The 14,835-nt window shown below is 40.2% G+C and overlaps 3 protein-coding genes across 5 annotated transcripts in view; 2 read left to right on the top strand and 1 right to left on the bottom strand.

The window, feature by feature from the left end:
• The first annotated feature begins 118 nt into the window (after window positions 1-118).
• Window positions 119-2,699, top strand: ndufb1 (NADH:ubiquinone oxidoreductase subunit B1). The gene is made up of 3 exons (XM_085771832.1): window positions 119-272; window positions 2,046-2,193; window positions 2,488-2,699. Exons 2-3 carry the CDS (start codon window positions 2,051-2,053, stop codon window positions 2,522-2,524), a joined length of 180 nt encoding a protein of 59 aa, XP_085627958.1. The 5' UTR covers window positions 119-272; window positions 2,046-2,050; the 3' UTR covers window positions 2,525-2,699.
• Window positions 2,700-2,749: 50 nt separating this feature from the next.
• Window positions 2,750-8,745, bottom strand: riox1 (ribosomal oxygenase 1). Of its 3 annotated transcripts, none has more exons than XM_085771829.1 (15): window positions 8,639-8,745; window positions 8,358-8,492; window positions 8,093-8,259; window positions 7,731-7,830; window positions 7,083-7,196; window positions 6,578-6,684; window positions 6,387-6,494; window positions 6,151-6,185; window positions 5,267-5,445; window positions 4,198-4,302; window positions 3,950-4,091; window positions 3,687-3,807; window positions 3,433-3,532; window positions 3,256-3,342; window positions 2,750-2,985 (listed from the first exon to the last, which is right to left on the bottom strand). In XM_085771829.1, exons 1-15 carry the CDS (start codon window positions 8,723-8,725, stop codon window positions 2,926-2,928), a joined length of 1,647 nt encoding a protein of 548 aa, XP_085627955.1. In that variant the 5' UTR covers window positions 8,726-8,745; the 3' UTR covers window positions 2,750-2,925. The 3 variants fall into 3 exon arrangements, with proteins under 3 accessions (XP_085627955.1, XP_085627956.1, XP_085627957.1); XM_085771830.1 differs by having other exon boundaries at window positions 8,093-8,256; XM_085771831.1 differs by having other exon boundaries at window positions 8,093-8,253.
• A 1,156-nt stretch (window positions 8,746-9,901) lies between these two features.
• extl3 (exostosin-like glycosyltransferase 3) overlaps window positions 9,902-14,835 on the top strand; it is a 36,050-nt gene continuing 31,116 nt past the window's right edge. Inside the window, exon 1 of the mRNA XM_085770594.1 lies at window positions 9,902-10,094. The gene's annotated coding sequence lies outside the window, so the exon portion shown is untranslated. The remainder of the gene's footprint in view (window positions 10,095-14,835) is intronic.

Genomic DNA, 14,835 nt, shown 5'->3' with positions numbered 1-14,835 from the left:
CGTACCAAGTGGAGGGGTGTACGTAACATATTATTTCATCCCCAAAAAACAAAGTGTGATCATTTTATCAAAATATATCTGAATAAAAATGATTTTTATTATTTTATATTCATATTTTAGTGTTTGTGTTCCACTAGTTATTTTGGCAATAATAGTGTTTGAAATAATTTCGTCATTGAGGAAATCACTACGTCGGTGCACAGATAGTAGAGTCCAATGTCCTCTGTCTGGTGTGTGAAGAGCTGAAGGCCGTGGCTAAGTGTAAAGAGAAGGTATTATAATCGATACACCGCTGTCGTTTATCTTTATTGTTTGAACTTTTGCACTGTATAATAATAACTAATGACTAACACAATGTAACTATTTCAAGTGGGATAAATTGTCAATGAAAGCCTAACATGTATTGCTGATGCTACACAGCTAGGCTATCTGTTTAGCTACCCAGGTGCTGGTGGTTGTTGTCCGATCAGCTTGTGTTTGAACTGTGCAAGGTCGTCATATTTCTTATATTTCTTTGATTCTAAGTTTTAATTCACTCTTTGCAAACAAATGCATGGGGACTGTTGTATACGGGATTTGAAGCATGGGCGGATTCATATAAAGTAAAAGTGGTCATACTGCAGAGTAAAAACACTACCCTTGAGTAATATCAAAGGTAAAAGTAAGTTACTCGTACAGCCGTGGAGCCCTGTCATTAATTCATGGTTATTGTTATTGAATAATGATCAGTTAGCTGTGCCTTGAGGCTGTTGTTTTCTACTTAATTTCTAGTACTGGGTAGTATAATCGATACATGCTGCATATCTTGAAAAGGGATATGATATATTACAACAATCCTGCAGTAAATCCATTTATCATGGTAGTTGTAATTTTCGGTTTTTAATGAAATTAACCTATTTAGCTGATAATGTTAGACGCTGCAGTTACGTTGCGGATGTGTGTGTAACTCTGCCTTTACCATTCAACGCAGTGAGGTTGGGCTGAATAACATCACACAGGGAGAACTACATAGGAAACTTCTACCTCAGTAATTTATGCAAGATGGGGGTTCAACAAACTATTTTCATGTTGCCTAATTACTGCGGAGGTCTTCATGCATGCATTGGCTATGTTTGATTGACATCTCTGTGACATTTCTGTAACTTTCTTAAACCTGACAGGTGCAGCAGACTTGTTCTCTTATCATTCTTAGTGCACAGACTTTGTAATTTGCTACATAAGTGCACCTAATTCACACCTGACTGTAATCACAACTGTAATCAGCCAGTGTAATTAAAAACACCTGGTGGATGTGCAGACAGAGCATTTCATTTTGCACAGTAGAAAGTAAACTAAAATGGAAATAATTCAGTAAAGAACCTTGAACTTTGTCTGACAAACATTAGCAACAATGAAATATGTAACCTGCAGTGTTTCTCAGTGGCCACATTGTCCAATTTGTGTCCACACCAATAAGCTTGTCCATAGGATGAGAAAAAGGGTTTAAAGGCAGTCATCTGTAAGGATAACCTTAATATAACACTAGTTGCTTGTCCTCTAAGGGGAGATACTGCATGATTTCATGTAGCAATTATTAGTAGTTTTGTAAATATCAGTATTTCAGATAGGTCCAGTATGAAAACACTGTTTGCTGAGAATTACATCCCACTGATTTAGTGTCTCCAGATCAAATCTTAGTTAAAACTGATAGATATTTATTTACTACCAGGTAGGACATCCCACTTCAGTGTTAAATGTGGAATCCTGGCCTTATATTGCAAATATACGTCTATGAATTCAGCTTTCCCTTATGTTGGTCTTTTGTCAGTTGTGATAATCAGACTCAAAAGAGTTTAATTCACTGCCAATATTTTATCGATTGATTTCATGTTCTCACTTAAAACGTTTAATGTATCCATTAGTTTTAAGTGTGTGGGAAATAGAAAAGTGACAAGCTTTAGTCACTTTGTACAAGTGCTAATGGAAATGCAAGTGTATTTGGATCAGTGACTAAAATCAGTGCCAATCAATTAATGTTGCAATGTGCCTTCTGCTTCTCTCTGTAGGAACCATGGTCAACTTTGTGGCACTTGCGCGTGAGCACTGGGCAAACATATTGGTGCCCATGGGCTTTGTGATCGGATGGTACTTCGACAGACAGCAGGACCAGAAGTTGACAGCATTCAGGAACAAAAGTCTGTTGTATGGTGGCAGGTAAGAAAAAGAAGTATCCTATCTATATATAAGGACAAAACAGGCCAGTAAAAACTCAGTTACTCACCCTACAGTTGTATCAAAATGCTGGTTACTGCCTGTTGTGTTGTGATAGTAAGTACTGAAAGTGGAGATTAAACAGGTTCAGTTTTACATGTGAAAGTTTAGAAATGGTTTTTTCACATCAGTTCTTAAGAGTATTTGAAGTTAAAGCAGATTTATTCTGCCCTTAAAAGGTCATCTGATGCCATGCGTGGTCAAGGCTCATTACGCAACTTTCTCATTTCTCTGTAGGGAGCTGAAGCCTGGGGAGGAGGTGACCTGGAAGTAGACGACTCCTGCTCGCAATGTGTCCTGTCATCTGTGGTGTGAAAGACTGTTGGGTGGCCCACTGATAAAATTATTTAAGAAGATTCCTATACCTCTGCTCCTGAGTTGTACCAATCAGTAATGTCTCATTGTTTGAGTTGTATCAACCAATAATAAACATGCTCTTTCTCAACAAACTCATTTGTACTTGGGTCAAAGAACAATTTTTGTATATAAATATTTAAGAAAAAAAAGGTTTATTTATTGCAGAACACAAAACGAATGTTCAAGACGACCATTCCAGTACAGCTAATGAAGACTACATGAAACAAGAGAGAGAGGTTTTGAATCACAAATTGTATTTTGTACAAAGGCAATTTGAATAAACTCATGCAGTCAGCATGACTGAAGAATCCGAGGTCATTACAGAGGCTCTGCAGTGTGGAGAACCCCCCTCTCATACAGCAGCTCAGCCAAAGCAACCTGGACAAAAGAAGAAAAACCAGATACAGATTAAACCATACACCTTACAAAAGTACAAACTAGAATGTTTAAGTCAAATACAAGACAAATATGTACTATCAATATCTATAAACTGGAATTAGTTTGGGTACACTCATTTCTAAAACAGCTGTATATAAACTGCAAAATGCAGTAACTCAAAAATAAAATGGGCATAAACAGAAAATAAAATCCTTTATGTCGAGCTATAGCATATCTCCATAAAAAATGTAATGTACATAAACATCATACCCTGTCCTTTGCAGAATCACACGGCAGGCTTCCTACTGTTACAAATTTGGGATAAGAATGGATCAGAAACTCGACGGCGTCCGTGTGCTGAAAGAAAAACAATTATCAGGCGGTGAAAATATTATTAGGACACAATGTACGAATGATGAGATCTGCACAGATCTTCCCATCTCTCACCTCTGGGTTTATTTCGAAACTCTTGGGCTCCTCTTTGTGGTAAACTCTGGAGTTGTCAGTGGTGTAATACAGATGTACACCGTCTCCATCACTGCACAACCTGGTGAAGAAGAGAAATACTTGATCGATACATATTTTTTTGCTTCAACGAATCAATGAAGCAGGTGATCTGAACACTATTTATCTGTATTTTTGGTTATTTCACTGTGAACTTGCCATGGAGATGCCTTGAAATCTATAAAAAATCCTATTACCTGGCGCATCCAGCACGGAGGACTCTGACTTGGGTCTGGGTGGTGATGCATACACCTACATCCATAGCTCGCCCGCGTTCCCACCGAGCAGGGGCTCCCTGAACACTGGTGGCCAGTTCATCTACAGCGAATACGTTAGTCAGATGTTCATTATTCAGTCACGAGACGATTTGCACAGCTTGAAACAAGGTGGTGCAATTATTCTAACTTCCTTTGAATTAAGTGGAATAAGGTGATTGCAGGCGGATGTGGACGTTACAAACCTGGAGTCAGCGCAGGAGGCAGGCAGTCGTGGAGGAAGTCTCTGGCTTTCTGGTCCACGGCAGCGTCCACCGGGGCGTAATTTGTGAGCTTCTTCATCAGGCTGTCGATCCGTGAGAAGAATTTCGACCTGCGGGGGTCGTCCTGCACAAGGAGAACTTGTCTCTTGAGTTGGTAAACAGTGAAAACACAAAGGACTGTGTCTGCAGCTAGAAAGACAAAGTTGTTAAAAGAGAATCTGACTCTGTACCTTATCAGAATTCTGTACTCCCATGTACGTCAGGTAGTCCAGAGGTAAACCCTGTCTGAACTCCACGTCCTCCTCCATGGCTATCTCCAGTGCTGATGGAACCACCTAAAAAAAGAAAGTTAGAAAAAACATTTGGTCAATATAATGTGGTTAGCTGATTAAAACCGGGTGTACGGTACTTTCTACTGGAAGGTCCTACATGTAGAAGATCAACAATGTCATCGTTTATTACACCAAACCTTTTCTCGCCGGCTTTCAACTCAAGTTGACACAGACACCTTGACTTTTATCCTATTATTAGTATAGCTCTTATTTGTATTTTAACTTATTTTAGTGATTGTTTTTAATGTCATAACTTTTATTGTTAATCTATGGTGCTAATTTATGATGTTTTCATACTGTTATTTATATTGCTGGCACTGGATTGTTATTTATGTTGTGCAGCACTTGGGCAACTGAGGTTGTTTTTAAATGTGCTATATAAATAAAATTTGAGTTGAGTTGAGTAGCGTAAACTAATATTTTAATTTTCTTGTACCCTAGAGTTTAATTTAGATTTATAATATTATTATATAATATTTATTTTAGGAGAGAGAAACAGCTTTTTGTTTCTTCTGTATGTCCTGAACATTTAGAGAATTGCCAGTAACTATCTTTGAATCTAAAATGATGATCCACACTTCTTACCTTACCTCACTTGTCTTGTTTTTTAATTTATTTTTACACATATATTTCTGTTTGTGCCAAGAGTCAGTGAAACGAAATTTCGTTCTATGCACACTGTGTATTTTGAATGACAATAAAGTAGCTATTCTATTCTATTCTTCTTTGTTTTTGCTGTTAGAGTATATGTACTCATCTCATCTGCAGTGTGTTTATAATGTACACTCTGCAAAACCAAAACGGTAACACAGTGGGAGTTGAACTAAAGCATTTTTCCCCCGGAGTTCAATGACTGTTACTGGTCTGTTCAATATACTTGTAATATAAAATCTGTATAATTGGTGCTACCATTATTTGAACCCAGTAAAATCCTAAAAGTATCTCAGTGGGCATCAGAGAGTGTTACCTTCAGCAGCAGGTCCCCCCAGCTGTTCTTCTGGTGCGAGGAGATGGTGATGTGCAGGGAGTGGGCGTCGGGCAGGCAGTCGCCCTGGTGGATGAAGCCTCTGGGAAAGTAAAGGAGGTCTCCGGCTTCTAGCACCACCTCCAGGATCGGCTTCCCGATTTCGCTCTGATCGAAGTTCGCTGGGAGAAGAAACACACAGTGATCACCTTTTAAGAAATGACAGTTTCTCTGCCTCAAACAAAAGTACAATGGCAATTTTTTTAAGGTCCAGTGTGTAAAATGAGGGGAAAACAGTGACATCTAGCATTCAGATTATATTATTTATCTAGACCCAGAGTCTGTACTAATAAATTATCTATCTATCTATCTATCTATCTATCTATCTATCTATCTATCTATCTATCTATCTATCTATCTATCTATCTATTAAATAACTCTATTGTTTATTTATGAACGTGAAACTCTTGAACCGTGCTCTCTGGTTGGCTGGATTTTCCATTCCGTACAAACATGGCGGCGCAAGATGGCGACACTCTCTAAGCAAGACCCTTGCTATATGTATATATAAAAGAAGAATTATAAGGCTATGAAAACCAAACAGATTTTATTTTATAGCGATTATACACTTATACAAATATATTCATTGGTAGTATATTCAGATTTTGCCAATAAACCTTGACAAATATTACACACTGGACCTATATTATATGATAAAGAGGATATGATATTTTTGGGGCATTTTTTTGCCTTTTGATAGCATAGTTGAGAGAGACAGGAAATGGAAAGGCAGCGATAGCAGGATGACATGCAGTAAAGGGCCACCCCAATGCGGGATTCGAACCGGTCTTTATGTGTTTAAAACTTTAAAACAATTTTTTACTCACGGCTTGAAAGAACAGGTAAGACCTCATCATCTGACCTAAAAGAAAAAGTTAGAAAAACAAAATCACAATGTGTTTATAGTGTCGGTCTGTCACATATTCAACTGTAAATGCCTGAAATGGTTGTTTATTAGACTAATTTGATATAAAGCTACTCGAAAAGCATCGTTTGGTGTGTCATGATCAACATATGATGAATCTATTTGCATAACCGGATCATCATCCTCACTACATCTGACCTTGGGCTGTACACTCTCCAGTGTTTCTTCCCCTCCAGCTGAACCACAAACGCCTCAATGTCGTCATAATGTGGAGCGAAGCCTTGTGTTCCAGCTGGTGTCAGGTATCTGGTGAAGAAACACAACCCAGTTTAACACAGAAACCAGTTGCAGCTTCCAAGTTTTTATCTTTTTGTCTCAAAAACACTCACACGTTGGCTCCTGCCATGCTGCCGAACTGCTCCTGGAGGATGGACAGGGCGCTCCACACGGTGGAGGAGAAGGCCTGGGGGTTGAGCATTCGGAGGGAGCAGCCCCTCTGGAGAACAGAGATACAGCACGTACGGTGATTTACTTAATCTGCGGTGGGAGAGCTGCGCTGTGCAGATGGTGCACTGATGTGGGTAACGCACTGAGCAGAGAATGACTTCAGACTCGCACCGCTGAAAATATTCAAATTAATGTATTCCTTAGTAGATAATTATGCATCTAACTGCTTTTTAATGAAGGTGGACCTGGAAAATTTGAAAGTGAGAGGGAAACTTTAATGACCCCTCCCCACACAGAGCGCGTCGATGCATCTAATTTGCAGCAAAGGACCCAGTTATTAGGACTGTAATCAGGCCCATAAAAATGCATGATTATTATAATTTGCATAAGAAATAATCATAGTGTACATCTACGGAGCAACTGCCTGCATCTGTGTGTCCTCTTTACCTTGTAGAAGTTCCACACCGTGAACGGCAGAGCTCTTCCCGGAGGGTTGTGCGTCTCCCTCTGGCCATTAGTGTAGCTCGTGACATCTAGGTTCACTCCGTATTGAACGTCCTCCTGAAAATCAAGCAACACAAACATGCAGCTCAGACTTGGAGTGAAATGTTTTATTTATAAAAAAAATAATAGTTTACATTATACAGCACAGCACAGAAACCATTATTCATTCATACCACATTCACACCAGTGCTGGTAAGCCACAGCTGCCCTGGGGCAGACTGAAGGAAGCGTGGCTGCCAATGTGCGCCATACAGCCCCTCCAACCACCACCAAGACCATTCATACGCATTTACATGAGGCAAGTTGGGTAGGTGAAGTTGGATAAAGGAAAGAGCGGGATTCGGACCGCCAACCCTCTGATTACTGGACGACCCGCTCTATCTGCTGAGCCACTGTCTTCATTCAAAGTTTGGTTTTTTTTTGGAAAAGATACACTGCACGTTACATTACAACAAAGCAGAGCAGAGTTGAAGAAATAATAAATACTAAGGCCAATAAATAAACAGGATAATTCAGAAAAAAAAGAAATACTATTAAAGTTGATTCGTCTGAGAACCATCCCTGAGGTTTGCATATCACTCAGCTTCTTACCTCTCTTAATATGCGATCAAACTCTGCTGTTGAGAACAGGCCCTTGTAGTAATCTGGATTCCTGCGTTGGACAAGAACGGGCTTCTTTTCCCACGTTTCCCTGATGAAAAAAAAAGTATACATAATAATTAAAAGTTTTTCTGCAAAAACACTAACAGTGAGTCATATTTTATAATTTTGAATTTAAAAAAACCTATCAAAAACAATATAACAAATCTGTGAGTTTGGGTGATTTTTTAGAAAGTCTGATGAAACTAAAGATGTAGTTGAGAAACTTTTCCCATTTTATGAGTTAAAAAAAATACATGATCAGTATATTATGATAAACATTTCTGGAATTTCACATCTAAATGATCATATACCTGAAGAAGGCTTTGAGAGGGATGGGGCTGATGAGCCACTGGAACAGTTTGCTCGCTCTCTCCCTGCTGTTGTTGACTCTTGCCAGGTCGGCCAGCAGAGCATCCAGAGCCTCTCCATCTCCATCTCCATTCACACACTGCTCCGCCTCTCCATCGTCCTCCTCCTGCTGCAGAAACATAAAGAATCAATGAGGCCAAACTGGACGTGGCCACAGACTGACATCTTTGTGTGTGTGCAGCAGGTAGGTAGGTAGTTCACACTCACCTGACTCTCCTCTCTTTGTGCAGACTTCACAACCTTCCTTTTCTTCTTCTTCTCAGACTTGATTTGAGTTTTGAGTGCGCTGACCTTACTGACTGCGACTCCATTCTCCTTTTTCTTTTTCTTCTTAGCGGCCACCTGGTGTGACACACAGGTTTAAGTTACACAGTTAACCCAGTTTCAGTGCTGCCACCTCTGCAGCTGTGACATTACACACACAAATACAGCACAACAACCAAAACACTGAGCCAGGGTATTAAACATATCATTTTAATAATGTTTACCTGCAGTGAGGGCTTCTTAGCAGGAGGAGACACCTCCGTTGATATCGTTTGATATAAAGCAAAAGCAGACATGTGTTTTCTCTCCATTTTCCCTCAGCTACGTCATCAGCCTGCGCCTGTAGTCGCAGCTTCTTCTTCGGACTATCTTAGTAGATTTGCTCCCTAGTGAACTCACCACCGCCACCCATAGGCTGAGACCGTAAATTACAACTTGAGGAGTTTGGAGGTTTTACTGTAACTTTTAAAAATGACTTTATTTGTCTCTGCACAGGTTAATACTGTTTATTTATTTAATATGCTTGAATGCAATTAAATTGTTGTACTTTCTTGTATTGAAACATATTAATAGGCTACATTGTCATCATTATGTTAAGGGTAGTTTACCGTCATTTAATTAAAAATAACCAAGATTTTGACGATGAAATTTAGTGTTTTATGAAATTTGGTTTATATCAGTATGTATTTACTCAATTTAACATATAACTGTTTATCCTCTTCATCATCCAGTGCTGAAATGAAGATGATATCAACACATGAGAAGGAAGTGAAATTAAATATTCTTATTCAAAACCAACAGAGGAAGAAACTTTTATATACATTTATTCAAAAATGCAGAAAGCTATTTTTTTTTTTTTACTTTACTCACGCTTGACCTTTGTACCCCACTACATTCAACTAACACTTGGCTGGTTATTTTTCAGTCTTAAATTTTCATTTACATTTTACCAGCACATAAATTAATATTCTGCATGTGTTGCACACTCTGTCCTGCAATAGATCCCCCATTGTGAACTTATTCATGTTCAGATGTTGTAAAAACTGTGTTAATAAAGGGGTGTTGTTGATTCAACTGTGCAAACATTTAAACGACTTATATATTAACCCATAGACAGTGATAATAACTATATTATCCTACACATGACAATATAAATTATACAAGTGGGCTACTTCTGTCTAAGTGCTTCTATTTAAGTTATAATGTGGTACTGATACATTTTACGATCCAATCATATAAAATGATCCCAAAAAGTCATAAAGATTATGTTGGACTTTTTACACGACAGTACCGACTCTGACCGCCAGGTGGAGCCATGTTCACCCCCTTGTATTCGAGTCAAATACATCTAATGAACACCATTTCCCACAATGCTTTGCCGCGGGCTGTCGGCGCTGTTTGTCCGGTCGTCGCTCCAACAATGCAGCTTTTAATGGAGCTGTGAGCGGTGCGGGGCTGAAATCGCAGCAGCAGCAGCAGCAGCACCACCGCAGGCTTATCCACTCACTCACTCACACAGACACACACACACACACATAACACGCACAGACGGACCGTAGCCGCACGGATTCAACTCAACCGTCAACGAGATTTTAACGGTTGGACCGGACCGAACCGAACCCGACTAACGGCCGTGACTCGGTTCTTTTCGGGACATTCGCGACTACTCTTCGGCTTCGGGTGAGTAGCTCGTGAAGCTAACGTTGGATGGTGGTTGCCTGTGTTGTTAGTGAGTGAGAGCAAATACATTTTGTTGTGACCACCACTGCTGTGCTGGGCTAGCAGGCTAGCTAATTGGCCAGATGAGACATATGGCCCCTTGTGTTTTTCCCCTGCGACCCCCCTCCCTCCTCTCTCCCTCTCTCTCTATCTCTCCTCTTATCCACCTTTTAATACAGTAGCCTCATGCCCTCGCGCTCTCGTTGTGTCTTTTTGTAACTGTGACGTAAACGTGAACGTCCTGCAGTTTTTTGTGTGTGTGAAGACTTTGTGCAGCCGCTGCCTGCCAGTCGTGAGTGTGTATGCTTTGATCTCGGCTGAGGCGCACACACACACACACACGTCAACCTAGCCGGTGTTGTATGTAACGTTAGGCTTAACCAGGTGCTGTGCCGTGTACACGACGACTAACGTTACCGTTACCGGGCCCCTCCACACACAAAAACACCGTGAAGCTCCGTGCACGTTTTCACATTTGGACCTTGTGTTTGTCTGTCAAACCCACGACCCCCAGAACATCCCGCTCATGTGGACTGAATAGAGAGTCAATGCAAAATCCCATTGGGAAAAAAGTGGCAATTTAATCCTCCTAATGGAAAATGACACGTATCTATCACAAGTTGCATGAGTATCTATGGTGAATATATATAGCCTATATAAAACATCCATCCATCTCAAAGCACAGAGATATTGTATTGTTTTGCTATTCTTAGGAATTGTAAAATTAAAGATGTGGCAATGGAAGTTTTCTTAGGTCTCTGTGGAAAAAGTGTCAGAGGTCTCTCAAAACGTACTGGAGCAAAGTGTAATAGTTTGTTTGTTGTGCTATTTACAGTGACCTTTTGTATTCCCATGTAAAGTAGTATGTAAAGTGTCTTTATTTTGCAGCTAGGTACTCTGTTATCATCTCATCTATTTACGTGACAACAAACAGACTGCACTTTTTTTTTTTGCATATCACAATGCATGCATACCTCAGTAAACCTCCTATATGAGCAACTTAAACTTAATATTTAACCAGATATGGCCCTTTGCAACCTACTTTCATTGCAGAACTGGTGCATTGCATTGCATTGATCGCATTAGTTTTCGCTAATTGCACCTAACAACCTGGCAACTCAGCACAGATGTTATGTAATTTGCACTGGGGTGATCAAACAATGACGAACGGGAGTCCAGACAGTACAGTCCTCATGAATCAGTCTTTATCTCCACTGAGTGAGAGTTGAGTGTGGTATTCAAGCCCCTTGCGACTTGGGGAAACTTGCCTGAGTCGCCACTATTAAGACGAGGCTCAGCATGTTTGTGGGAGCACCGAGGTAACTGCCAGGGGCATTGCTGCTTTTGAAAACATGTTTCGCTAACAAGCAAAATCAGTTTTCACTCAGATTTCAGCGCCCGGAGTTGATCACTTAATAGCAGCCTTCTAGCCGTGTGGTTGGCCCAGAGCTGTGTGGTCAGTTTATTTGTGGCTGCGAGGGACTGTGTGCATCATCAGAGCACGCCTGTGTGCATTTTTTACTTGACAGGATGAGAAATTGCTCAACAAATCATTGTGTGTATGTTATGACACTCAAAGTCTGAGAATTAGCGGGAGAACAAAGTTGCTGAGCACGTTCATATGCAGCTTCTTGAATCTGATGATGCAGAGGAATCTTAAAAAAAAAAAAAAGGGATTGTGTCGTTTTGGTTATGTGCAATTTACCTGATTTTACAGTGGGAGCAACAAAAAAAAAATTGGTGTCTGGATTGTTTGGTCTTTCCTCACTTCCAACCCACTCTTCAAACACCCTCTTTTGTTAAATTATCAATTAAATCCGTGATGACTGATTAGATTTCAGAGTCTTTGTGCGAGATTGCGAGGACTGGGCAGCAGCTACCCCCGTACAAAGGTGTGGATTGTAGTTTTAGTAGGTCAGTTCTCACCCGGTCACTGCCATGGTCAGTGAATGTATCACAGCAGATGCGAGCACTGTTTACTGTTTACAGATTGGTGCTTTTATTTGAAGGCATTCTTCTGCCTCGGATGTTTATTTACTGTCCGGCCACAGTTATTTCAGTATCTGTAAACTGTGGATGAAACAAAAACAAAAGAGGCTGTTTTGTAAAAAAAAAAAAATATATATAATAATGATCAAACACGAACCCTTTTGGAATAAATGTCGCAGTAAAGTCTGTCGGTCCTGCAGTGGTCAGATTGAACCGACACAGCATCTGTTAGTATGGGCTGTACATGGCAGCATGTATTCTCCTGTGGACACAGATATTGATTTATTTATTTTCACAGGGGTGAGGTTGCCACTCTTGGAAATCCACAAATGCCACAATACAGAGCAATTGTAAAAAAAAAAAATAAAAAAAAATAAAAAGAAAAAAGCTTTCAGGATGTTGCCCTACATTGCAGTTATTTGAAACATTGTGTAGAGGTCATTCGTAATGTTGAATCAGTGTATAATATTTTTTGACTCGTACTAAGTTTGTAATTTAGAATAAAAAAAAAAAATCCATAATTGCAAATAGCACCCGTGGCTTTTTGAAATGGATTTGTTTGGACGTTACATACAAACAAGTGTTCAATGCTATTTGGATTTCCATTTAACTACACTTTGTAACTTTTTCCCCTAATCATATCCCTTTTGCACACAAAACCAAAATTATAACATAGCTGCATTTTTGGTTATGTGTAATTTCATAAGTCGATATGGTAAACAAAATGTCTTACAATTAAGTGGCCTCAGTTTGTGCCTGGACTGTATTACCGGCAGCTTACATTTGGGTCGCAGAGATAAATGTTGGACACTGTAAAAGAAGGTTGCTTTAAAGGCATTTCCTCTTCTTCTTACTCTACAGAACTGTACAACAAAACAAAAGTGGTGGTTTCTTGTTCTGGCTCGAGACGACTGCATGACATTATCACAGCAGACTCTCTGACATGTTATACAGCAGGAGAAGCACAGGTGTGAACGAATAACATTAACCATGTGTGACTATCTCCTAGATCTCTTGATATTGTGTGTGTGCTGACTCATCGGCCGTGTTTACTGAGACACATCAGGGCAGTCGAGCCTTTATTAATGTCATTAGTTACACCTGTGTGGTTTCTGTTTTAAGTGTCCCCTGTGGGAGGAAAGAGAAAGTCCTCACATCATCTCTGTGTCCCCAAAAACACAGCTAAGAGCCACCGAGAGAGCGATCTCACAGAGAGAGAGAACGTCTGGTAATGGAGAAATCACAGGTGTAACTAATGACAGGAGTAATGGCTGCTTTCATTTAGACTCATTCATATTGTGTCAGTAAGATTAGAGCTGCAGCAATTAGGTGATAGACTGAACAATGTAAAGCTTTCAATAATCTAATCATTGAAGTCGTTATTCAGGAAAACATGGAAAAAAGGAAACTCCTCTCAAAGTCAAATATGAGGGTTTGTTAAGGTCAGCTTCTCTGTCTATTTCATAGTCCTAGTTTTATCAAGCTGCTCTGACACAGTTAAAACTGGTTCTTCGGTTCGGGGTCACTTGGCAGCCATGATGCAGACAGGCTGGTCAGGGGCGGTCAGGAGGACACCTTCATTATCCAGCTGGTGTTTTCAAGCACAAACTCATCTACCCGACATCTATTCCTTCCCTGCTTCATCAACACTCCCAACGTTTTTGTTTGCGTTTGCATTTTGGCCTCGCATCCACGCGACTCCAGAGATTTCAAGCATTAAAGAGGAACTCTGCAGGATTTTTAACTTAACTGTGCTACATTTTTACCTTAATCTTAACAACTTTGGAGTAATTGTGATGGTTTAATAAACGACATGTAACTTGTTACAGGGGAGAATGGAGGCTCTTTGCCTTCCACGTAGCGTCTCTGGCTGAAAAACAACTTTGCAAGATCAGTGCCACCGCCCCGGTGTCCCAGCTCTCGTCTCCGCGACACAAACGCGCCCTGTAATCCGTAATCTCTTGTTTATGACAGATAAGACTATACAAACGTACACGTTGTAACATCATATATGATATATAACGTTACCACTCTATTGATTGATTTCTTTCTTTGTTGTAAGCAAATGCACATGGCCAGGAGGAGGGTTAGCAAAACAGCGGAAAAGCGAACAGACTTACATAGTTCCTCTTTAAACATGGAGTGTTTTGGAAACGCTGCCCGACCATTACAGTTTGCAGACCGCTGTGCTGTGTCCAGTCATTGCTCCGTCCTTGATTTGGTCTCTTCAGCCTCAACTGCAACAGTCAGATAATGTAATAAGTGCTACTGAACTTGTCGTCTTTGCCGCAGCTGTTGTCCGGTTCAGTTCTACATCTTAACATTGCAGCGCTTTACTGTTCCTATTTGTAGTATTTCTTGCAACTAAACAACTGCAGAATAGATTATCTGCTTCCTGTTTACGTCTGGTTGGTGTGCGTGATGGCTCAGGTATGTATATATTTCAGGTGTGTCGTATGAATGCAGATCGTTTTAGTTTTTAAAGGCCCTTTCCGAGGCCGTTTCCATGGAGTTTTTCCTCAGTCGATGTGGGGGTCTAAGGGCAGAGGATGTTATGATGTTGTTGTTATGATGCCAGTACTTTGAGACAAACTGTTTGTAAAAACGGGCTATACAAATAAAATTGCCTTTCCTTGCCTTGCCGTTCGAGAAATGAAAATGCAGTGGTGTATATATGTAGCATCTGTCAGGGAGGTACCTGCTCCTTCCTGCT

The sequence above is a fragment of the Trachurus japonicus genome, chromosome 24 (genome assembly GCF_045865225.1).
Source record: "Trachurus japonicus isolate A0001 chromosome 24, Traja_1.0".
NCBI lineage: Eukaryota > Metazoa > Chordata > Actinopteri > Carangiformes > Carangidae > Trachurus > Trachurus japonicus.
This window is presented reverse-complemented; position numbering and strand designations above follow the sequence as displayed.